The following is a 26,122-nucleotide window of genomic DNA, read 5'->3' on the forward strand; positions in this document are numbered from 1 at the left end:
GGGGCGGGGCGGGGCTCGCGGCCTCGCGCGAGAGCCGCCCGCGCGCCGCGTCCGGTCACGTGCGCGCGAGCTTCCCGGTGGAGCCGGCTCGGGCTCGGGATCTGGGAGCGGGGGCCGAGATGCGCGTGAAGATACTGAGCCGTAACCCCGACGACTACGTGCGCGAGACCAAGTTGGACCTGCAGCGCGGTGAGCGGGACGCCCGGAGCGGGGCTCGGGTCGTGTCGGTCCGGCCGGAAGGGCTGAGGCGGCGGCGGAGGGAGGGAGGGAAGGAGGAAGGACGGGAAGGATGGCAGGCGCTCGTGCGCCCGCCGGCCGCGGTCCGCGCAGCCCCTGGCGGGCCGTGGGCTGCCCTCCCTCCCTCCCTCCGTCCCTCCCGTCGTAGGGAGTTTTTCTCCGCGGTGCCGGTCCCGGGCGGTGATTTTCGTGCAGTGCCCATCTGCGGAGAAGAACTTCCTTGGCCGTGCCCCGGGGCCGGGCGGCGGCCGAGAGTGGCATCTCGGGGTGTCGGAGCGTGGTCTGGGAACAGGGCCAGAGTGCGGAGCAGGGGTTTATTACCACTCTGGTACTCCGAGATTACATTCAGTATTACCGAAATTACTTTTAACAGTTTTTTGCACTTATTGCTGTTTCGGTCGCGTCGTGCTTTTTGCATATCCTTTATTAAAACTGGCAAAAATCGTTAGATTTTACACATAGAATCACAGAGTCGCAACAGGCTCTGCTAAAGAGTCCCTCCCCAACTTTCTCGTAGGCCCCTTTTGAGTACTGAAAGGCCGCCATAAGGTCTCCTTAGAGCCTTCTCCAGACTGAACAGCCCCAGCTCTCACAGACTTTTCTCATAGGAGAGATGCTTCATCCCTCTGATCGTCTTTGTATCCCTCCTCTGGACCTGCTCCAACACGAGTTTTTAATCTGTGTGTTCCTCTTATTGCAGTTCCAAGGAACTATGACCCTGCATTGCATCCATTTGAGGTTCCACGAGAATACACAAGAGCTCTGAATGCAACAAAGCTAGAGCGTGTGTTTGCAAAACCCTTTCTCAGCTCACTTGATGGCCACAGAGATGGAGTTAATTGCATGGCCAAACATCCAAAAAGTTTGTCTACAGTGCTCTCTGGAGCCTGTGATGGAGAGGTAAGCTTACAAACCACAACAAACAAGGTACCTTTCTTCCTTATTTTCTATTTTCTTTCTCAATGGTGTTTTGTTTGGTTGGTTTTGTTCCACTTTTCTTTTATGTCTTTGTTCAGCATAATTTACCTTCACTCAGGAGGTTCAAATTTCCCAGTCTGGGGCAGTGTTTCTCAAACTGCAGGTTGCAATCTTCAAGCACACCAAGGCAGAAGCTTTCAGCTGTGCATCTGTGAGCAGAGAGTGTGCCATTCAGTTCTTCAGGATGGAACAGTGAATGTTAGTTTATACATTCCATAGTGATTGCTTTTTGCTACCCACATGATCCCCTTCCTTCCCTTGAAGAAGTTAAATTGCTGCAGATTAGGAGATTGCATGAAGTCGGATGAGCTAGGGGGAAGGGGCACACAACCAAAAACTTTTTTGAATAATATTTTATCATATTACCTTAGAAAGCTAACCTTATATTTGTTTGATTATTTTTCATAGCAAGAAAAAAAAACCCCAAGGACACTTTAGTTAGCGAAATCTGCAGTTGTGGAAAAAACTAACCTGTCTTCTCTGTCTTCTCTCACCCTTACGGTGTTCATTTGGTGGTGCTTGTATGATTTAAAGGTATCTTCTGGGTCACTGGTTTCTTCCTGCTTTTTATAGAAAGTGCATATGTCATGCACTAGTGTAAGAGAGATTTACCTTTTTAAAGAGAAGGGGAACCAATTTATATAAACTTTAGCCAGATTTGCTGTCTCCTGATGGAGTGAATAAAGTATTGGCTGCTATAAATACATACAAATATTAAAACTGACTTCAATTTCTTTTTTTTTTTCTTTAATTAGCTCAAATACTTTGAAACCAAAACCTCTCTGAGAGGTGGACATCTGTATAGAATGTAGTACAGCAACTGGACTGAAAACATTCTGTTTGTTCCAAAGGCTATTTCCTTGTGCTATTGTCTATAGAGTTTTTTTTCCCCCTAAATTTATAATTGCTGCTTTTTTAGCAAGAATTCTAGTTCAAAAATAGGGGAATGCAAAATGCAGAAAGTGTACAGCTTAGGTGGGGGGAAAGGGAAAAGAAGGAGAGAGCCTCACCTTTTTTTTTTTTTTTTTCCAAGAAGGGAATAATAAGTGGTTTTTTACATTATGAAGTTTTTGACCATTGTTCAAGCCAGCTGTGCCATTTCTTTACCTTGTATTTGAATTGTGAACTGCAGTGGTGAGCTGTAGAAAGCTTACAGAATATTTACACCTCTGTTTTTAACAGGTTAAAATTTGGAACTTGACCAGACGACAGTGCATTCGTACTATCCAAGCCCATGAAGGCTTTGTTCGAGGCATGTGTGCCCGCTTCTGTGGTACATCATTCTTCACGGTAAGTACAATGTGTCTCCTCAGTACAGTGCAGCTGTGCAGAGTGCCTGTTCACCATCTGTTTTCCACTGAGAAACTTGCTCCCTGCCATACAATCTTTAAATATTGTATGAATACGCTTATTAAATTTGTCAGTGAACCCGACAGTTCTATTTATGATAAAATTGTTTCTGATGCTATGATACGGATGTTATTCAAGACAATTGAAAGGATAGAGATCAGAAAATAGCTAACAGATGGTCGTGTAATTAAAACTTGAATAAACTACTTCTCATTAAAGTAGTAAATAGATTATGTTCATTGAAAGACATAGAAAAGTGTAAAAAAGTAACCATTTGCATGTACTATGATTAAAGATAATCTGATTGAGTCAAGATCATTCCATGTGAATTAAGCTTTATTAACTTCAATCAGTCACAACAGGTTCAGTTGCATGTAAACGGTCTGGAAATAGTATGTCCTCCTGTTTACATTAAAACAGTTCTAAGATGACACAATAAGGAGAACTGCTTTTAAAATCTTGAGTACCCCGAGATTTTGTTTCTTTTGAACTGGGTATAGAAGAGCCATTTTCACTATAGTATATTTATCTTTTCTGAAGTGTATACCGGGTCACAAGGATAGTAGTTAGGATATAGGGGAAGTCATAGTAAAAAATTCTAAGTGGCACCAGATTAGAATCCCCTTTTGACAATCCCTCTGCCTGAAAATTGAGGGAGGGAGAGAAGAAACAGTAGTACTGAACTCAGGAAAGAAAGTTAAACTTGTAGACCTAACATTTTTTTAGGCCTTTTTGCATGATCCAGGTCACTGCACAGCCATGCAAAAGCTTGTGCTGGCATTAGTACAAGAGGTAGAATGGCATTCAAAACAGGCAGCTGAGCAACTGAGGTGGAAAGTGCCTTTTAACTGTTTACATGCTCATCAAAATGGCTTCAAGAAAGTGCTTTGCAGTTTCAGGTGCCAGTTGATTAAGAATCGTAAAATGTGTCTTTTGGAAAATAGTCACCACTCCAACTCACCTTTTGCCTATTCAACCCTGGAAATATCTGTTTTGGAAAAGCTTTGTGAATGAGGGTAGACAGTTGAATAGGTGGTGGTGGGATACAGTGACAAACTGGAAATCAGTCACCTGCTTTCCCAAGCAGACAGATCCCCAGAAAATCTCTGAGCAGCAGCCACTGTGGAAGCCAGCCCCCACCTCCCCTTTCTGCTTCCGCTGTCCCAGTTTTTATTGCCGAGCGTGATGTTCTGTGGTAAGGAATACTCCTTTGGCCAATTCAGGACATCTGTCATGCCTGTGTCCCCCACTGTTGCCCACACTGAGCCTACTTGCTGGTGGGGGAGGCAGGGGTGATGACTGACACAGTGAGAGCAGAGGGGAAATGCTCTGTGCTGTGCAAACACTGTTCAGCAATAGCCAAGACTTTAGTGCTTTATCAGCACTGTTTTAGCCACACACATAAAACCACAGTGCCAGATGGGATACTACGAAGAATGTTAACTCCACTCCAACCAGACCATGTACATGTTTCTAGCAAAATCTTATGACAGGAGGGCAAATCTGCAGCTTGTAAGTATAAAACAGAACAGTGACAGGTAGGAGAAAGCACCTGTGTATATCATAGAACATTCTCTTTGAAAAGCTGCCTGTATTTAATTGCAAAGCACATCTAGCAAAATAGACTATATTTACATAAAACTGTACATGCTTTCTCCAATATTTCCAGGTTGGTGATGACAAAACTGTGAAGCAGTGGAAAATGGAGAGCCCAGAATATGGAGAAGAAGAAGAACCTATTCATACAATTCTTGGAAAGGTAGTGAATCTGAGTTTTGGTTTTCCTACATCTCTTCTTTTGAATTAAGTTTGAACCAATTCTTATCTAGCTTTTGGAGGAGAGAGATATAGTTTGATATTACCTGTTATCTTAAGGGTTGTAAGGTGATGGTATCAAATTTTTTTATTACATTTATTGTACATGTAACCAGAAAGGAATATCTCAAATACCATCAGAGATGCTGAGCTCTGTCTCTGCTAATCATCCCTCTCCTGCAAACTGGTCAGATCTTTCTGTAGTCTTTTTCTCTTCAGAAGTGTATTGCCAGGGCTTAATCTGCATTAAATTTCTTTTCATGGCAGTACCTTGCAACCATTCAATACAAAATACTAACTTTATGTCTTTCCTTTTGACAAAAGCAGATGAAAAATATATACTTTGGCACTTTCAATTTACGATCAGCTTATTTTAGAAAAAAATTAAATACTTTTTGTGAATAGATAGTTTGAAACTCTTTAGTTGTTGTAATGTCTATGGAATCCATTCAGGTCCCCACTGAAAATTCATAGTCGTACCCTTAACATTTCCATTTGCTTGAAAGTCAACCAGGACTTTGTAAATGTGCTTTTAATGCCAACTCCATTGTGAATTAACAAGAAATGCATGCATGCACCTTAAATGAAAAAGAAAACTTGGCTACTGGTAGGGGCACATCTGATAAGACTTAGTTTCTTGTTTCATTGGTGGCTTGATTTTCAGTAATATAAAAGAATAAAAACATGGGAGACTTCATATGCAATGATTTGTTGATCTTTTTGGTAACAGAACATACTTGCATATTTATACGTACAATTGGTTTTGTAAATTTTTACTTTTTTGTTTTTTTTTTTTCTTTAAAGACAGTGTATACAGGAATTGATCACCACTGGAAGGAACCTGTTTTTGCCACCTGTGGCCATCAAGTGGACATTTGGGATGAACAAAGGACAAGTCCCAAGTGTTCTTTGACTTGGGGTTTTGATAGCATTAGCAGTGTAAAATTTAATCCCATTGAGGTAATGTTTATGTTATATATTGGAAATCAGTATTTTTCTTGAGCAGTATAAGATCTAAACTCTGTTTACATCATCTTGATTTTTTTTTTCCAAATTTAGATTTTGATATATGTTTTAACAGAATATTTGTGGGGGGTATACATAGATTTTTATGGCTATACTGATTTGGAATGTAGTACTGTATGTTTTTATATTTTTGGTTTTTATCTGTCTTAGTCAGGGAGAGGAGAAACAAAAGCAGAGCAGTCTCCATTCTGCCCACAGCAATACAGATCTGGTACCTCAGTGATATAGTGTAGGAGTTATGTGGCTGTGGAGCTGTCACCTGTTCCAGTATTGTACTACCTGTGACTGAGACTTCTCCCCCTCTCCTTGGCATTTGATCTTTTACAGCACTTCCTGTTACATCTCTTGACTGGACTGTGTTCATAGCTTAAGTGTTTATGAGGAATTGCTTGTTAGTTCTAAAGTAGAGGGCACTGAGTGGATTCTGAATCTTACGGGGAAAGCTGTTTAAAATGTTTGTGCTGGATAATCAGCTGCACAGAAAAAATGATGAATGTATTTCCTTGACTGAAAAAGAAACCGTTTGACTACCAACTATGTGAAATAGCTTAGGTATTTAATTTTAGCTGTTAACTACACTCTAGAAGCATTCAAAGACCATACACAGTGGTTTTCTTTTTCTTTTTTTTTTTTTAGACATACCTTTTGGGAAGCTGTGCTTCTGACAGAAATATTGTGCTATATGATATGAGAAAATCAACTCCATTAAAGAAGGTAATATTTTTCTTTTTAAGAATAATTAATGGCACTAATGATCATACTGGATATGTTAATAGCCTATAACTGTCAATGGCAATAGAGAAAAGGATGCTCTGAGCGGTGAGTTCATTGAGTTTTCATTGTCTGAGTCTTCTGAGTTTAAATTAATGTTGGGATTGAAACAATACAGAGTTAGAAGGGCCCTTTTCTGCACTCAGACAGGCTGTCATGCTCACTCTGCTGTAATTCTTGATCAAGTGCCTGACCTGACAGCAATTTCACAATAAGAACTTTATGTTCCTGTATTGCATTCTGTCTGTGTATGTGTGATTTTTTTAAAATTTTTTTTCCTCCTCCTTGCCAGAAGGAAGCAAGGTATCTTCTATGGCATTTCCTTTCCGCCACTGGAGAGCCTTGCTCTGCATTTGAAAAGGTGTTTTTCCTTTGCAGGGAGATAAACTCTTCCCTGTGCACCTACCATAAATATTCAGAAATCCTTTGCAGTGTAATCAAAATTGTATTTATATGTGGAACATACTGATGACATGAAGATTCCTGTTTAACAGAATGTATGTATTTATTTTAAACAAGAAGCCGGTAATTCATACACACATATTAAACCTCAATCAATTTCAGTATTATTGAGCCTCAGAACTGTTTTAACAATATTCTTCTTGAAATATGTTATTCTCCCTTGTGAATATACATTCAAACATCCTTCTGTGCTGCATACTTTCTGAAATGACATTGATCACTAGAACACTGTAATGGTACTTAGTTATAAAATAGGAATGTTGTTGTCATAACAGTATTTCTTTGTCTCCCTGTGCCCCAGCAATTTTGAGTAAAGTATCATTTGGGTCACTGAGACAGTGTTTATAAAAACTTGTCAGTGATGCCAGTTGGAGACCTGAATGTTAACGTGAACGCAGCCAATGCTGTAAAGATGCAGTTACAAGCTCAGAGGATGCAGTTTGAGCCTTTGTGAACTAAGTTCTAATCTAACAGAATTTTACATATGTACCTATGCTAAAGATATAAAACTCTACATACACATGCATAAGTGCATGTATGTATATGTGTATCTCATGTAAGTAGTGTGCTCGGGTGCCTTTCCTGCTATGGGAGTAAAACACTGCTGAGTACTTCTTTGCATCCATGGATACAGTAATGGGTTTTCTCCTGGAATAGAGATGATTCTCCTGTGGAGTGGAAGTGAAATGTCCATTTCTGCATTGAGAGCTAAGAGCTCTGTAACTCCTAAGAGAAGGGTGCTGCTTATTAGAGGTACCTTATGTACAGGCACTTGTTTCCAGCACTGCTGTGTTCTTGGGGTTTGATCAGCAAAGCAATTGGGACACAGTGGGAGTCCCTTCATTAATGGAAATAGGAATACAACTTCTCACATCGTGAAGCAGTAGCTCTCTTGCCCATTTGTCCTGTCTATGGGTTTCAAAGCCTTAAGTTTCAAAGAGGGAGGGATAAGATAGTGAGATGCTGCCTAAGTGCAAAGTACGAACTAGTCTAAAAAAGCTGAAGGAAAACAATTCTGTTGAAAAACAAGAGGAAGATGTTTTACTAGGAGTTGGTACACTTTAATAAAAGTCATTCTTGTGCAACCTGTGGAAACAGGAAAGCTTAGGATATTTTAAAGATGGACTTTTGCATTTAAACAGCTGACAAGAACTGTGCTTTCTCTTGCTTGCTGTATTCTTAGCTGTTCATTTCAACCAAATACTTTGTAGGTAGTAAAAGAAGACAGGTTATTTTTTTGGGTGAGCAGGTTTTGTGTTAAAGTAATCTTAACATCTCCAAGCTAACACTCTTTGTAAGCAAGTGTTTGTAATTAAAATAAATAAACCAAGATAGCCAAATCTTCAGGGACTTCACAATTTTGACTTATCTTAATAAGGGCTTACTCATTTCATAAGAAGATCTACAGTAGATTAAAAATAGTGTCAGGAGATGGCTCCACTACAGGTTTAGATAGTTCTGAAATGCCATTATTAATGTATTTACAGCAACTTAAATCACTTCCAACCCAGGTTGCCTTACATAATCCTAGAACTGTACAGAGAATCCGTTTCTTAGGCACTATTTTAATTCAAAAAGGCACTGCTGAAATGAACTGAACGCTTGTAAATGTCAGTGAAAAAATAGTGATGTGGAGCATGGACTGTGACCAAACTTGACTCCTTTTGAAAGAGCTGAATTTTTCAGCAATAGTGAAGTTATTTTGTGACATGATGAAAAATACTTACTATACATATAATGGGTTAACATTAATCGTGTGCTCATTTTGCAGTGGTTGATGAAGTTGTACAGGGAGGAATAAAGAACACTCCTTGATTAATAACTTCCCATATATGTGCAAGGTTTGTAACTAGAACAATATTGAAATCTTGAACAAAGTCCAGTTGTCATACTACTGTACACATAGGGCATTTCAGTGGCCACTTTTTAAACTAGACATCAGTTTAGTCATCTGATGATAACATTCAGTTCTGAATGCACACAGTTTCTGAAAATCAGCAATGTTCTGCAGCACAGACTTTATAATGAACAGGGTAACGTCACCTAGGAAATGAGGACTTATGAAGAAGTGAAAATTACGAGAATATGCACACACTCATAAGCTCACAGTCTTTTGGAGGGATGTTTGGTAGAGTCATTACTGTAAGGGTTATAATTGTACAACTATATTCTGAAATATGTATGTAAATGTATGGTGTTTGGTGTAATAAGCCAAGAACAAAAATGAGTTTGGAGTACCATAGCATCAAACACCCAAATTTCAGGATCTTTAAGAAGGATTATGGCTGGCCTGGAGCACTGTAGAAAAATCCTGTTTAGTTGTTCAGTGTGTTAATAAGTTGCTCTGTAATTACACATCCACTTTGTGTCAGGCATACTGTATAGTTTTTATTTTTAAATATGGCCAAAGCTGCTGTGTATGGTGTGTCCAATGACCTCCTCCCTGCCTTCCCCTCTCCTACAGAGGCCCAGCTGTTACTGCCACAGCTGTCCTCCAAGGTGGGGATGTCTGACATACAGCTTCTTAATGCCTCTTGTCTAGTCTGCAGTTAGCAAAGCAGAAGGGTCTTAGTCTGTTATTAGCTGCCCTCTTCCCACTTCAGGGCCAACTGGCCTCTTTGTGAGCCATATGCTTGCTAGCAGCAAGCAGATCTTATGAATGTGGAGCAAATGACTCAGTGCTGATACAGTGATAGTAGTGAGCAGATTTCAACACAGTAACTTCTGTATACACTGCTTGGCACTTCAACAAGAAATGGCAACTGTCCAGGAGAATTCATGAACTGCAATTTCAGAGATAAAATAAGGAAGGGATAGTAATAACTGGGAGAACATTAAAATGGTATAATTGCTTTGCAGATGCTGATTCACAGCTTCAATTAATGATTATATCCCTTGAAATAACCACTTAATTAGGCATGTCTATAGATTACTTAACCAAAGGTTCCTGTAAATGTGATAGAGAAGTGAAATTTTTCAGAAGTTCCAGGTTTACTTGTAGACCACTAGTGCGTTGCCATGTTCAGTGACCTCTTAGAAGAATTCTAAGGTGATTTATGAGGAAAATTTAATGTCTGTGTAGCCCAAAGCAGTGGACATATGATGAGGGACAGGAGGTTCTTGAGTTTGGATTCTAACACTGCTGAGGCAACATTCTGTCATGTCACTGTTTCTCTGGCATGGTTGTGTATTTAGGAAGTGCTTGTCTCCAGTGGTATATAGGAAGTTTTGAACTATAATGAATATTTTACTGCTGTAACAAGGTAGCAATGTGTAAATATTTTTCAGGTTATCTTGAACATGAGGACAAATACACTGTGTTGGAACCCCATGGAAGCTTTCATTTTTACTGCAGCAAATGAAGATTACAAGTAAGTGTGACCTTGCTATTCAATAATTCTGGACATGTTACATTTTTAATCTGTGTCTCGGTGATTTATGAGCATGCTAAAATGAATTTTTAAAAGACTGCTCTAAATTTGAGTCACTTAATAGCCTAGAGAATTACAGCCTTACTGATTGTAAGAAATATGAATTGATAGTAGACTATCTTTTTTTCTGCATTTCAGTACTTGAGGGATAAAAAGCAGTGTAACTTAGAAAAAGTGTGGTTGAACCAATGCAAATATAACTTGCAATGGGACCCAGAAAATAAATACTATTGGTCCAGTCTGAGGCAATATATGTGTTTATTGTCTTGCTGGCTCTTGCAAAGCTTGATATATTGTACTGATCAGCTATTTTGATAAAAACATTTCTTAAAAAAAGAATTTAATCTTCTCTGAAACAGTTCTGGAGACTGCAATACTTATCCTTTCAATGTCTCGAAGCAGTTTTTTACTTTTGAACAATACTATTCATGTGAACAGCTAATCTGATATTGAAAAAGCTGTCTCTTCAAAACTAGGCCATTGCAAATGTGCTCCATATCCTCTTTTCCAGGAAGTTGGTGATCTAACAATAGATCACTGTTTTCTTCTAGAACATAGGAATTTTATCACTTAAGGCTGTTTTTCAAAGAAAATGGAGTCTGGCTCAGACCTTGAAAGTGGGTTTTATATTCAATGTACTGTTTTTCTTGTGTTTGAGTTATGGTATGATAAAGCTACTAGGCTACCTAATCTGTTTGTAAGTTTGGAGTTTTGTTTATAAATTTGCTTTTTGTTTTGTTTTGGTTTTTTTTTTTGTTTGTTTGTTTGGTTTTTTGTGTTTGTTTTTTTTGTTTTGTTTTTTTGTTTTTTGTTTGGCTGTTTTGGGGTATTTAATTTTTTTTTGTCTTCCCCTTCCTAAACTAAAAGCAATAGCTATTACTGTCAGGGGCAACTGTCCTCTTGCAGCCTAAAGCAGTTAATATGCAATGGCAAATGCATATATCAACATATATCAACACTTGCACTTGCAAGTGTTCGCTGATTATGTGGAACAGCAGTTTTGAATATGATGCTGCATACTTTCTCTTGAATTTCAAAGGAAAAGGCAACAGTTGCCGGTATACTATTCAGTAAGATACATTTAATTTCAGTTATGCATTCGCTTGAATAAAGGAGGGTGAGAAACCTGCTGAGTTAAAAATTGTTAATCTAGTAATTCTACTGAATAGTGTATCTTAAGCAGGTTTCATTAAATGCATTGTCTGTAAAGCACATATGCTTATTGGCACTAGGCAAATTAATGATCTATGCAGTGATTATGCCTTGCTGTGTATCACTGAGCTTGTTGATTCAAAGTGAGTAGAGGTGGACCTTATCTGAGCTTTGAAGTCCTTAAGAGCAAACCAGCTGTGGTCCAGCAGCTGGATGTTTATTTTTAATGTAATGCTTTTCTACAGATAGTGTGCTCTGCTGAACTGGCATCTCCATGCATTGAAGGACCAGGCTTTCCTTGCAATCCTACATTGTCTGGCCTAAGATAATTAGGCAGTAGGAGAGGGTGCCAACCAAATGGAACTTTACAGTAGACTGAATTACAAGGAGTTCACAATATGAGAATATTTAGAAACCTTTCAGAAGTTCCCTCTGCAATATGGATCTATCCTTAAGTGTGGTTTATGTAAAATGCTCTATTTACTTAAGGAGTTTTTATGGTATTAAGCCGTTGATGTATTTATTTTAAAGCTTATATACTTTTGATATGCGCTATCTTGAATCACCTGTGATGGTGCATATGGATCATGTGTCTGCTGTTCTTGATGTGGATTATTCACCCACTGGGAAAGAATTTGTGTCTGCCAGCTTTGACAAGTCTATCCGCATTTTTCCTGTAGACAAAGGTCACAGCAGGTGAGTGGTTTTACACCTTTCTGTCTTGCTGTCATTCATTTCAGTGACTTCCCTCCCAAGTCTTCAAAACTATTAATTCATTCACTAACATCTTCACTGGAGCATTCACTTCCTGTGAATGTTGAAATCTGACTCTTGATAGCCTGAAACTGTCAGGCCTTGTAGTTGATCTGATTCTGGAGTCTGTATCAAAAGTAGAACTGCTACTCCACAGGTAGCAGTACTTATGCAGTATGGAATTAAAATTACAGTGGATTATTGTGCTTGGATGTAGTCATTTGTATTTTACCAAGGTGAATCCCATTTTATTTCCCTCTGTGCATCTTGAATGTTTTTAGATCACTTTATACTCTATCTGTCACCACTTAGGTTTGCAGTGTATTAAAACATTGTAGCATTTGGTTTTCTAGGGACTGTCTTCATCCTACATGGATAATTACTAAAGACATTATGTAAATGTATTGCTGTATGAATTCCTGAGAATTAGTTTGGGACGCTTTTGTGATCTGTTTCAGTGCGCTTACTACCTTTTATTCACATTTTGTTAACCAGGTTTTGATTCGTATGACAGTGCTTTGAATAGAATTCATTTTGATTTAGTTTTCATGTAAGATTTCATAAGGGAGTATATTAAGTATCTTGCTGAAGTTCAGATTGAATCTACTATGTCTCCATTATTTTTTATTTTTCTTTCAGTTTGATGAAAACTGAAGCAAGTTATCTGATCTGTGTGGTATCAAATGGTCTTCATAAACCTCCCTGCATTATTCTCTATTGTCAGTTCTTCCTCCTTTTTCTTTTTTCTTAACTTTATTTTACTTCTACTTATCTACCTCTCTCCAACCTCAGCACCCCAAAAGGTTTTTACTAGGTCAGGTTCTGGGTAGTTTGAGGGTGGAAATATTGAAATATTGGTGAAGGACTATATTTTTATTATTGATTGATGGAATTATGTATGCAATGTAACTGTGCTCCTATGCTGCATTAAAGAGAGGGGCTGTTTACGTTCCCTCTATATCTAATTTACGGATAGTTTTCATCTTCTTTTTGTCTTGCAATAATATTTTAAATGTAAATAGGTAGTGCAGTTCCTTTGTAGGTTTGGTTTTTTTCAAAATCTTGCATTCTTAAACCATATGGTTAGCAGACCCTTTATATGGATTAATAATGTTCACAGAAGTGGTGATATGCAAAGCTAAAGCACATCACTGAGGGGAAGTTTGCAGACCCCATAGTGCAACAGTAAAAGGCTTTATTCCACGTTATAGCAGATTGTTACCAAGACCTGTGGAAGGAATTTTACTCTTTATCCCCACTTTTTTTCCCCTTTCGTGTGGTGACCATAAATCTATTGAGGAGAAGCCTTACAAATGAAGAAGTTTGCCTTGTATAGGCTGACTAGAGTGTTCTGGGACACACAAAATTCCTTAGAAGATGGACTTTTTCAGAATTACACACTTGATATTAATCTCATGTAATGGAGAAAAGTCTCTAAATAGATGTGATCCTACTTGGAAAACTGAGAGGGCAGTTAAGAGTATCTGTAAATAAGGATCCTGACGGTATTCCTGTTATGACTTCTGATCTCCTGCCAATATGAAAACTCCTAACTTCAATTGCTTTCTATTTTATTTTTAAATGAAAATTTAAATAAATTAATCCTTTAGCCCTAAGAAATAAGATTTATTATCAAGTTGATTAAATTTAATAAATGCTTGGTAAACAGAACTGTATTTCTGTGTGAACTTTTAAATGACAGATCCAGGTTATTTGGCCATGTTTTGTGTTCTCCCTGTCCCTGAAAATGATATTTAATAGCTTGTGATGACAGCAACAGGAGAGGCAAAGGTTGCAAATTCAGCGTAAGGAGGGGAAAAGTACTTAGTTCCCCAAACAGTGAAGAAAAGCTTTGCTATTGAGTCACATAGTAGAATGACAGTAAACGTAGAAATGCTTGTGAAAGTGCAGATGTGCACACACACCGTTAAACTAAACGTCAGTGAAAAGCTGATGTGTTGATGTTTTCCGAAGGTACTTGTGCTCAGTCTTCAACGTGGTTGTTCTTGTAGAGCATTGCTTGCTAGTGAATTACAAGAGGTGATTAAGCTTATTAAAGCTTGTTAAGCTTATATATTGATTACTTTTGTTTTTCTCACAACCTCTCCAGTTAAATTCCAGTCTAGTTTTCCCACAGCTCTTGAATAGGTGTTGTTTTCATGTTTCCTTTACAGTATTGCTTGGTTTTTCCTTATAAAAATAACTGAGTAGAAGAAAGAGAATGGTCTATAAGCTGTAGTGCGTCTGATGCACTGAAGAAGTGGCTGTTGGTGGTCAATAAGTAGGCCTTATTTTTCTTCACTTTCAGAATGCTAAAAAACAGCTAAAATTACCAGAAAAGTGTATCTAGTCCTTTATTTTCATAGCAGAAATGAAAGAATAAATTTGTTTGATACATACTTAATGAAAATCAGATAAGAGTTTAATATTGGTTTAACTGTAGCATGCAGAAACATTTTTCAACAGGTGTTAGCATTTGTTGAGCAGGAGTCTGATTGGAAGAAATTAGAAAAGAAATGAAGTCCATCTTCGGGCAAAGGAGGGAAATCACAATGAGGAGTAGCAAATCCATTGCCATATATCATAAATGGATAGGTGTTTATTTGCTGTTCTTTTTCTTATTCATAATGGTGGTGTCAGATTCTTTGGCACCTGTTTTTCTGCATTCCCATTCTGTATTATTTCCAATGCACATTAATCAAAATTATTTCAGGAGCAGTATGGATATCATATTGTATACCTATGACATGTTTTGCAAGAAGAGTTATTTTTTAACTGTTGACTGTAGTTTCTATGAAAGCATTTATTTAAAAAGCATCTTATCCGAGATGGTCCTTTATCAGTCTGTTACACTTTACTGGAATCTCTATGTATAGAGAGATAAGATCAGCACAGTGTTAAAAAAGTCAGATTTTTTTAAAAAACAACAACAACAAAAAGTAAAAAATAAATTTGCCTTGCACAGAATGCTTTCTACTGTTTGAAAGCTAGTGTTGGTGGGAAGAGTGACAATAGCTCATTTTAAAATGTTTCTCTCTGCTTTAGGGAGGTATATCATACCAAACGAATGCAGCACGTCATCACTGTAAAATGGACTTCAGATAACAAATATATTCTGTGTGGCTCAGATGAGATGAATATTCGCCTGTGGAAAGCCAATGCTTCTGAAAAACTGGGAGTGGTAAGAGTTGCATTTTGCTTTTTGTTGTCACAAGATGTTTGGGGTTTTTTGTTGTTCTTACAGCTGGTTAACCTGTTCAGCCTTAAAAATCTTATTTCTAAAGGGAAACGGTAAAATTGTAGTTTGACATTTATGTTTAATTTGCAGACTGACATGCGCAGTACAGCTCATTGCCTTTACTGTGGTCTGTAATAATAATAATAAAATTACATACCTCATTATTGTTACACAAGGTGACTTTTTTTGGTCTTGTTTAACAATAATCATCAGTTCGATCTAAACTAGAGTTGAGTTTTTAACCTGTGTGCTAAAGGTTAGAATTCATCTCTTTGCATTAGAGAAAAGGCAATAAATTCTGCTTTGCCATACTTAAGTAATTCTGTTGAAGTTTTGGGTTACTACATTTTAAATTTTTGACTGGTATGTGATTGGTTCATATTTGTTCATGAAGTTGGTTTGTTCAAATAAAACAGAAGATAAAAACTAAAAAAAATCATACCGTGATAAGCCTGTGCATTGTAAAATAAACCATTGGCACTGATGCATAGGTGAGATTGTCGTTAGCCTGTGTAACTCTCAGATACCAACTGGGCAAACTGGTGTGGTGTCTGAAGTCCACTGGATTCAATGTAAGTGTGTTTGGTCCCTAGTAGGAACAGACACCAGTCTAATTAAATAAGTCTTTTCAGTTACACTTGTTCAGATGTTTATGTATAGACAAAGCCAAAATATTCCTTTATGGTTCCCAACTGTATATATTCATCTGCACAGTTGGAAGTATTGAGTGACTGTGGAGAATGAATTTGACACTTTGCTGCCAGTGATCCCTTTATGTAGCTTCATATTGTTACAGTGTTTTGGAGGTGCTTACATTGCCTTTTCTGAGCCTATTGGCGCAGCTGTCAGATAATGCCTGTGGGAATTTCTACTTGATTTTGTGAAAGATTGCAGGGAGAGGAAAGGGAAGCTGTAATTCAGGGAAGAATGTTGTGCGGTTAAGGGGACATCTATTGCATAGTTATGTCTAGGGCTGCTTGTGATTACCTGAAGCTCCATCAGCTTATAGTATCTGTAGGAGGGAAGTGGAGCAGAGCTGGGAGAGGTGGCAGGTGAATGGGAGTAGTAGAAGTACTTAGAGCTACTCTGTGGAATGGGACAGTTCATGGATTATTGTGCACTGTGAAGCACTGGATATGGAGTAACACAGATAAAATAACATGTAAATCTTCAGCCATGACCCACCATAGGTTTTGGGAAGTCCTGTTATTCTCATTTTTGCTATAGAGCTGTAGGTAAAAAACCCACAGCTTTGTGTACTGTGCAGTAATTGTGGTTACAAACTACTATTTAAGTTTGTAAATATGAATTTTTTTAAACATGGTAACTTCTTTTTTTGAGGATGCTTTTTTTTTCCTCTTCTGTGTTGATTCTTGGGATTTTCCCATGTGGTCAAACACAAATATCAGTCCCATACTTGCTAATTCCAGGGGCTCCACAAAGCTCTTTAGAGACTTTACTTTTTGATTTAACTTTTTATGTTGAATTTGTTTAGACAGTGTGGGATTGGGCAGAAATTATTACCTCTTTTCCTTCTGTTGTATCCATATGCTCATGGCAACAACCTTTTCACCTGATTTTACAATATTAACTGAAACTTTCTCTGTTTATTCACTATATTCTTAGTGAGAGATCATGATCTCTAAGATGTTGTTCTGTAACAGAATTGTCTGGTAATCTTGATGTGCATCTTTACTCTGTGCCCTCTATGTGAAGGTCAAGTGGGTAAGAAAAATGTCAAAACCAACATTTTCATATAGAAGGGTTCCTGATATTTTCAGATGTGAACAAAAAATTCACTGTATTGACTACTAGATGGTATTGGCTCATTTTCTTATGAAAGACTGAGGATAATTAGCTCTGGGAAGTAATGGGCAAACCTACCTCCTTCTGCATTATAGAAATACTGTGTACCAAAAGGACAACTAAGCTATTGTTTAAGTATTCAGAATGTAGACTGGTAAACAACATTCTGCTGTTTTCTGCAGTGTTTGCATCAGTGAAAACTGGCCATGGATGTGCCTAAAAAAGGCACTGCTAATTGTGACTACTGGCTGTTGGATGTGGTCTGTACATTAATACTTGTGTTCCTTGGCCTGACAGTGAATCCTACATAAAAAAGCCTTTTTTGTTTTTCTGTAAGTTCAGTTGTGGCTTCATATGCCTCTTGGAAGCTGTTGCTACAATTTGGTTCTGCTCTTGTGGGATCAGACCAAACAAGCTTTTGTAACATTCTGTGTGTAAGGGTGTGTGAGCATTTCTGTCAAAGTGCTTTGGCTGTTGACTCCCAAGAGAGCTAAATCAATATCTGTCTGTGACACAGGTGAAGTGGCATGTGGTTTATTATTTGATTTTTTTTTCCCCTCCTGTTTTTTGAGTTGGTTTTTTTTGGGATTCTTTTTTTGTGGGTTTGTTTGGGTTTTTTTTACTGTCAGAAGTGAAAGTCATCCCATCCTTTAGAATACAAAACTTGTCAAGGTATCTTAGAAAAAACACCCCACAACAACAAAAGACATCTTAAGAAAGCAAAATTATTTAGAAATACAGGAAGAACTTAAAAGGGACAATAGTGTATTATGTAGAAAAACTGCTCTCACTTCTCATGGAGAACATCAATGAACTTGTAAAGAATAACATTATAATGAGAAGAGGTAATGTTTCAGATCCCCGAATCTTGTGTGGAAGTGTGTTCAAGCATGAGGTTGCTGAAGCCTTGAATTTAGCAAGACATGGAATTTGAATGTCTGAAGCTGCTATAGTTGTTAAAATTTTTTCTTTAGAAGCACTAAGAAATTTTATTTTTCAGATATTTAGAGTAATTGTTGCTAATAGGACTCAAGAGTAGAATCCTCATGGCTTATCACAGTCTTGGATATACCTTGGAAATGTTTGGGTTCAGGCAACTGTGCCATTCCTTGTTTGATCCAGCCTGGTAGTTCCTGTGATTCTTAACATTGCAGTTGTTAATGCTATTTAGCAGGTTCCACTACTTTTCTTCAGTACCTACTCCTTCTTTTTTTATAGGATTGATGTTCTTATCTTCACAGGCATGTGCTTGCTCCTTTTATAAGTGTCCAGTTCTTCCACAGTCTGTGGCTATTTTTTGAATGTTTTGAATATTCAGAGCTGAGCATTCAGTAATTCTGTCAGAAGTGTCAAAATATGTCTTAAATGCTTAGTTGCTTGGTCTGCTATTTTTCTTTGCTGAGAAGACTTGATTGAATGACTCATCCAAAGGTCACTGTATTTCTGATATAATGCTAAAATCTTGCAATACATTGTATTTTGGGCTCAGGATGAGTGGAAACCAGCATCCTGAAAGAGAAAGAAAAATAGTAATCAAACCTTTTTTTTTCTTTGGTGAGTACTTAGCCTTAGTTGTTTTTTAGTGTTGCTGGGTTCCAAGGAAGTTTTAGTGAACATACAGTACTCATGTTGTGGCTGGTGAACATTTATCCAGTTCGAAAGTTGTACTTTCTGAACCGTGGCTACCCAAGCACTCATCAGTTCTGACATGCATGTTGTCTTTTGGGTTTTAATTTATTTGGCACTGCACTCATTATTCAAAATCATTGAAACATGAAAGAAAGAATAAAAGTCTCTTGAGGAGCCAGAGGCATCTTGTGTCTCTCCTCCACTGACAATTGAGCTTGCATGGGTTTTGCATAGGGGTAACAAAACTCAAATCTCTCTGTTGGAGATACTGCAGAAGTTGCTTTAAAATAATTTGCAATATTTAATTTTTAATAAAAATTGATTAATTGACAAATATTATTAATTGGCAAGTATTATTAAATGACTTAACAGGTGTTATTTTTAAAGCAGTAAACATCTATCTCTGCATGTCCAGAAGCAAAAGACTCAATTAAACAAGACTTTTGAGAAACTGCAGACTGTTCAAATACTGTACATAAATATTGCTTGTTAAGTATGTTCGAGGCTTTTTTACCTGTGCTCTTGAAAAAGTTTGGGATTTCTGAAAGGTAAATGATTTTGACTTTTGATGAAAAGAGGAAAATAGAGCCTCAACTGAGTGAAAAGGCTGGAAAAGTAGCAGTAATAGAGTAGACTTCAGTTAATAGTGTACAAGTAATGTAATTAATACAAAGAAAGAGATAAATTAGATAAAAGAGTAGATTAGAAAAGATATATTAGGGTTTTTTTAATTATAGTGAAAACAATGAACCATCAGTAAAACTTTCAAAAGCTGTACTGCTCTTCAGTCTACTGACACACTAAAAAGAAATTATACCCACAGTTGTTAGCGTATAAATGCTTAGTAACATTACTTCAGACAGTTACAGCTGCAAAATTTGGCTGTGTTACAATTCTGAATTAAAACAGAGCACTGGACAATTGAATAAGATAAACTTCTGCTTGGTATTTCAGTAAAACTAGTGCTGAGCATAGTGTTAGTGGAGCATAGGTTTGCTGCTTTCTTACAAGATGCAGAAATAACAGATTTGAGTAAAGTTCGAAAGAGAGGAGGAAGTGCAGTTACGAGTCTTGGTTTTGATCTAGCAAAATGCATCAGCAGTAGCACATCAAAACTGTCTTAAGTAATTGTTTATCCTTTCAGTCTGATTCTAGTATTTCCATTTTCTGAGGTAATGCTGATAACAAGCAGTACCAGATACTGTGTGACATGGTATTCTTTTCATAGTGATTTTGGGCTTGTGATTGATTCAGTGCACCTGTAACTTCAGCCCTTTAGCTATGATTTTGTGTTCTTAACATCCACATTGCCTTACTTTACCTTTCTTTTTTTATTTTTGTCATCCATTTAGATGTAAAGAAGCCAAAATTTTTTGGTCCAGGAAACAGTGAATAATAAACTTAATGGCAACAGATTTAGAAAGGATTTTTTCAGCAGAGCAATGGAAAAATAAGTGAAGAGAAGCTATGGTTTAGAAAACTGCTGGGATATGTTTCGATTCTAAAAATATATTACATCAGTGCTCCTGCCTGCCCTAATCTAGAAGGGCAACCTGAAGAGGACTGATAAACATTAATTTCATATTCTTATGCTGAATTACGGAAGTCTAACAGCGTGGAGTTTTAAATACTGCACAGTACAAATACAGCTCTCTTGAAAAGGATAATTTTTTTTTAAAGGTGGTTTTAGCTCTTCAGTCAGGGCTCTGGAAAAATGCTTACCTTCCATTTAGATGTGAAAAATAACCAGCCTCTCCATCATCAGGAGGGAGGAGAGAGACATGGGCAGTTTATTGGGGGAGGCATTTTCCTATTGCTGGCAACTTGGTTGCATTTAAAGATTTCTTTTTCTCCCTTTTTCAGTCTAGGTATTCACTGTGAAGTGGCACAAATCAGCTCTCTTTCTGCCACATAATTTTTACTTTCCTCATGTAGGAAGGAAGTTGCACATTCACTTATGTATGTATGAAATTGAATGTATGGAAAAAAGAGTCATATGTCATCTTTGAGCATGTCTCATGATGTCATATAAATCCCAATTTATTATATTATACAGTGTTCTAGTCCCTATAAACAAAATCTCTAATCCTGCTAAATCATGCTGTGCATCTTCTCCAGCCCAAAACAGAATGGGGGAGTAATGCTGTTCTCTTCAGCTGTTCACGCTGACCTTTGTAAAATGACTTGCAAGAGAGAGGTTGGAATTCAGTGGATTATTGCAGTCTGCTTTCTTAGCTAGCTGCTATCTCCCATAAACAGAAACTTGTCATTACTGCACAATTTTAATTTTCTTTTACCATCATGTAGAAGAGGGTGCATTTAGCACAGCCTGGTGTTTTGTCCACTGGCATTTGATAGTTGGATGGAAAGTCACCAACTGTGTTCCTTTTTGTATACCACACTACACACAAAAATGGAGTCAGATTCAATGGAGTCAGTTCATCAATCTATATTAATTTTTTAAATAAAATATCCTGGATTTATCTTTAATTTACAGATTCACCTCTTGTCTGTAGAATCATCAAGGTTATACTAAATCGGCAGCAATTTGCTCTTCTTAAATTAAAGGAAAATCATTGCATTTAATTAAAATAAAAGCTCTTTAATTTGGATTATGTTGGCAGTTTTCTGCAGAGTGGGAACACCTGGGATTTATTAAGAGTGAACCAGCTATTCAGATTGGCTTGCTAGAAGGAATTTCAGTAAAAAGCAGAGGGTATAACTTTAGTGGGTTAGGATTGTAAAATTTACTCTATTTCACTTAGAGAGGTCACAAATATATAAGTAAAGCAAAAAGATTTGGATTTTCCGAACAGGAGGGTAGGGTGAAACAGAGGTTAAGAGCATTATGTATCTCTGATGCTTGAATAAGAATTTTTTGAGCAGTGAGCAACTCTGCATGTGGTACCTGGTTTCTTTATTGTCCCAAATGAGAAAAACTCCTTTGCTATATGTTTTATCAATACTTCCTTTCAGACCATTTATGGTATTCCAAACCAAAATCTTCTGAGCATGATATTTATTTTTTCAGAATTCATTAAATATTTTAACAGAAGTCACTTGTAAAAGTGATCTCCAGAGTCGAGAATAAATAGCCAACTGCTGATTTCAAAGGAGAAACACACATTCCATTTATAATGTAGGTGGAATTTCCAAACTTTCTCTGTGTAATAAAGTTGTTGGTTTTGTTACTGCTTTTTTTCTCTTAGCATCTGAAACTTGGGTTCTGTCTTTTCTTGAAAATAAGAAATTAGTGAAACTGAGTCATTTTCAAAGCTGAACAAATAAAAAGTTGTCTGAGTTTTTAGTATTTTAGGTGCAGATGGTAGTGTGTGAAATAAATGTGAGAGGGCAAAAGACTTGTTCCACAACTAGTTTGAAAATGTGTCTGAAGCACTGGAGCTATAGAGCGTATTTTGGGCAGGAGGGTAGAAAAAAAGAGTGGGATTATCATCTGTTAATATTTAATTAACAGATTTTATGTTTATGTGAAAATTCACTAGCCTGAAATGAAGCTGAAATTCCTAGAGATCTGAGCAAATCCGAAATACATAGAGACTGATATTCCTCATGAAGCAGTGAATGCTTTAGGCAAATACACAGCACACACATATTTTTTTCCTTTCGATAAATAAGTATTAGGACCCAAGAAAAAATGCCTAGTTGAAAAAAAAATAATATTCTGTAGATTGGTTGTCAGGAGAAGGCGTTTTTTCACTTCCAGGGTTGTTAATGGTGGATCAGACATAATTTTGAACATGGATAAAAGATTAGTCTTTTGTGGCAATACTGGCTCACCTGAATTTCATATGTTTGTGACACTAAGATTTTTGTAGCAGCTTGATGAAAGTGGGAACTCCCTGGTATCATACAGTGAAGCTAATACTTGAAATATGATGTGTGCACCGTGCTTCCTAAGGGATCAAGGCACTGGGTAAGATTTAGGCCGTCTAAAAAGATGTTGGTAAAGCTGTTCATTAAGGCAGTTCATTTACAGCATTTGTACTTGCACTGACCAGTGATTAAAATGCCTGCAAATTTTTGTTTTACAGGTAAAGTTGATCATCTGAGGTTAGGAAAGACTGATCAGTGAGCTTTTACTGTCAGCTATTTATTTTCCCTCCTGTTTTTCTACGGCACATTAAAATCTGATTTTCAGGAGTTAAATTTGGTTACTTCACTCAACTTTGAAGCTGTGAATAAACTTTTGTGTTTGAGCATTGGGATATTGTTGGAATTTTAGGTTTTCTTAATATTTCCCTACCATAACTCTGAAGATCCTGTGGTTACAACCATTTGCTAGAAGGAAGCCACTTGAATTAAAAGTTACAGAGATTGACAGTTAAATCCCTGTTCTTTCATAACGTGCTTGTCTGTGTTGTTTTCGCTGTAGCTTGCACCACGAGAGAAGGCAGCTATGAATTACAATCAGAAGCTGAAGGAGAAGTTCCAGTTTCACCCACAGATCAGGCGCATCGCTCAGCACCGTCACTTGCCCAAGAGCATATATTGCCAAATCAAGGAGCAGCGCATCATGAGGGAGGCTCGTCGGCGAAAGTATGTCATCCTCTTCTGGATTTGTTTTCTCTTCATCTTAAAACGTGCATCACTGCAGTGCTGCTGTAGCAGCAATGGATGGGAATGATAGAGATATGGCATGTGGGAGGAACAAGTATGAGCTACTTTTAACATCTGAACGAGTGATCACGAACTACTGGATTGATTATAAGGAAAATGCTTTGTTTAGCATGACATGATGCCACATGGCAATGGAAACAGAATGGTCTGTGTTTGGTGTGGTGGGTTTTTTGGTTTTGTTTGGTTTTTTGTGGGTTTGTGTTGTTTTGGGTTTTTTATACAATGTGAGACTCCATGATGAATGTTTGCTGTCACCTAGATCATTGCCATATTGGAATTTCTAGGAGCAGGAGGTGGCATACTTGGCTGTAGCCAAAGCTAAGCTTAGAAGTGGGTTTTAGTCATCTTTATCTGCTGAAAGACTCTACAGACTTGAGCAGCCAATCCTGTCACGTGAAAATCAAACTGAGTTCCCAAGAAAAGGCTTGATTTGAAACTTTTCTAAATTAGCCAACTTTAAAGTTACTTTTAAAAGGAATAGTATTTCTTCCTGAAATAGGAATATGTGGCTACTGATTAATAAAAGAAGAGCAATTCTTTTCTTTTTCACTTGTAGGATGTCTCCATTAATACCTTGAGGAGGAAGCTGTTATTTGTTTAACATTTGTGCTGACTACTGAATTTCATTTTTCTGGTTTTTTTTTTGTTTCTAGGGAACTGAATCGTCGCAAGCACAGCAAACCGGGATCTGTGCCATTTGTGTCAGAGAGGAAGAAACATATTGTGGCGGTAGTGAAATAATTGTTTTCTCATGTACAAAATGTCACAATGAAAGAAAAATGTCACTATTGAATGAATACACTGTACAAAATTTGATGGACATTGGTAGGACAGCATATGGCTCCAGGAACGTGGCTTTTCTTCAACTTTACACATCCTCTGACTTCTGAAGTCATCATCTGCTTTGGGTACTTCTGAGAATTAGCACTGTAATCTTTCACTGCCATTTGTCTGTCTGACGTTACTGCCCCAACCCTGCGTATTGCAGTGGAGTTTGACCCTTTTGATACAAGCAGATAACTTGGTGGAGAATGTTTGTAGTTCCTGTCTTATTCCTTGGTACTGTTACTACAAAAAAAGGATGAAATAGATTCTTATTTATCAAAGCAAAAAAAACCCTTGTTCCAAACAGAGTTATAAAATTGATTCTCCTTATGCTGTCTGGTTTTTAATTTTTATTCAAACAAATTTAATAAAGAAAACAAGTGACCTTAAGGCAATGGACTAGATCTTGATTATTCCAACTTAACAGATATCCTGCATTATACTTCTTACATACAATATATTATCTTTCTTCTATCCAAAAGGAATTTCACAGTTCCCAGTCCCAGGGAGTTCCCACTTTCATCAAGCTGCTAAAAAATTGTGACATCTGTAAACATAATTTTGTTCTGTCTTCTTAACTATTGTTATATAACTTGACAAAACTTCAGACTGTTAAGTTCCTAAAATTGACAATGACGTAGTTGAATAATTTTTTCTCTTTAACTTATTTAAAATTTCTAAAATCTGGATGAAAGATAACATAAATTGTATAAACCACAGAAACTTCTTTAGATGAGATTTATCATAAGCCTTCTATTTTAAGATTATAGAAGAAAAACAGAAGTTTCATGTTTTCACCTGTAGCCCAAACTTCCTCTACTGTTTGTCTGGGAAATGTTCTGCTTCTCTTCCTGTGGGATAAACTTAACCTTTTACTGAAGATACTAAGGTGATCAGAAAATGATGCTGGAATTCAACTAGACTTTCTAGTATGAAAACTTCTCTTTCAGACAGAGGAGATATGTAATAATAATTTTGCTTAACATCTTTTGTACAAAAGGATCTTCTTTAACCTTTGCACTGTGGTGCAGTCCGTAACAACACTCTCCCCACCCTGAGTTTATGCACAAAAAATAATTAAAATTATAATAAACTTTATACTTTTAAACTTTTTTTTTTTTTTAGTCTGGAAATTGAGCACTTTGAGCACTTGCCTTCTTCTAGTATCCTGTTCAGTGTATCTACTGACACTAATCCATATGCATTTCTCGTTCTTGCTCTTTCAGTTGTCTCTTGCAGTACTGTTTGGGCAAGATTCCTGAATCATCATAGCAAAATTACGGCTCTTTGGTGATAAGAGGCCATAATGTTTCTTTTACTCTCTGGACCACTTACCTTATGGGATGGTGCAGGAAGAGAAGGAAATATGAAGAGCTATAAGTAGGATGAAGAGAAGGAGTGGAACAGATCAGGGAATAGACTTGATGCTGGCTGTGTGCCTGTTGTACTAATATAGTGCACTCTGTGCCAAATACAGTTTATTTCCTTCCTAAAATACTGAAAAAATTGAGGGAGAATATGCGGTCCAAAGTATGGCTTGTGACACAGCTGTAGTCAAGTCTTGCACAATTTGCAAAACCAGACTAATCTTCTAAAATGTGATTAAAATTTTTCAGCCTTGTCAGTTTAGCTTGGGTTGAAGTAGTTGGTTCTTGATTTGTTGAGTCATGATACCTCTGGTTTGAGCAAGCCCTGTTGCTTGGAATTTATGAGCTTTGGTGCAGAACTCTGAATGTAACGAGAGCTTTCATTTCCAAAGTTTGGTTATGGTGTGATATTGATGTGAGCAGTATGGCATGAGCTATGGCCAAAGGATCTCTTTATGCTCCAAGACCTTTTTGCACAGTTGCTTTCAGACAGGACCCAAGTGGTGCAACTCAGAGGAGCAGGGTTGGCTAAAAATTGCTGGAAAGGTTGTAACAGCATGCTGAAAAAAGGAATTTTAAAGTTAGGAGGGTACTTGGAGTCTGTGCATTTGGTTATGAATTCCTTTTCCAACTTCAGTGGGTGT

At 37.4% G+C, this 26,122-nt stretch overlaps 1 protein-coding gene across 1 annotated transcript; it reads left to right on the plus strand.

The window, feature by feature from the left end:
- Nucleotides 1-45: 45 nt before the first annotated feature.
- Nucleotides 46-24,510, plus strand: DCAF13 (DDB1 and CUL4 associated factor 13). Its single transcript, XM_027657197.1, has 11 exons — nt 46-189; nt 938-1,137; nt 2,398-2,505; nt 4,235-4,324; nt 5,185-5,340; nt 6,043-6,120; nt 9,928-10,010; nt 11,754-11,918; nt 15,021-15,156; nt 23,042-23,205; nt 23,940-24,510. Exons 1-11 carry the CDS (start codon nt 120-122, stop codon nt 24,025-24,027), a joined length of 1,338 nt encoding a protein of 445 aa, XP_027512998.1. The 5' UTR covers nt 46-119; the 3' UTR covers nt 24,028-24,510.
- Nucleotides 24,511-26,122: the final 1,612 nt, after the last annotated feature.

Source organism: Corapipo altera, unplaced genomic scaffold, assembly GCF_003945725.1.
Source record: "Corapipo altera isolate COAL_440 unplaced genomic scaffold, ASM394572v1 52b, whole genome shotgun sequence".
Classification (NCBI taxonomy): Eukaryota; Metazoa; Chordata; class Aves; order Passeriformes; family Pipridae; genus Corapipo; species Corapipo altera.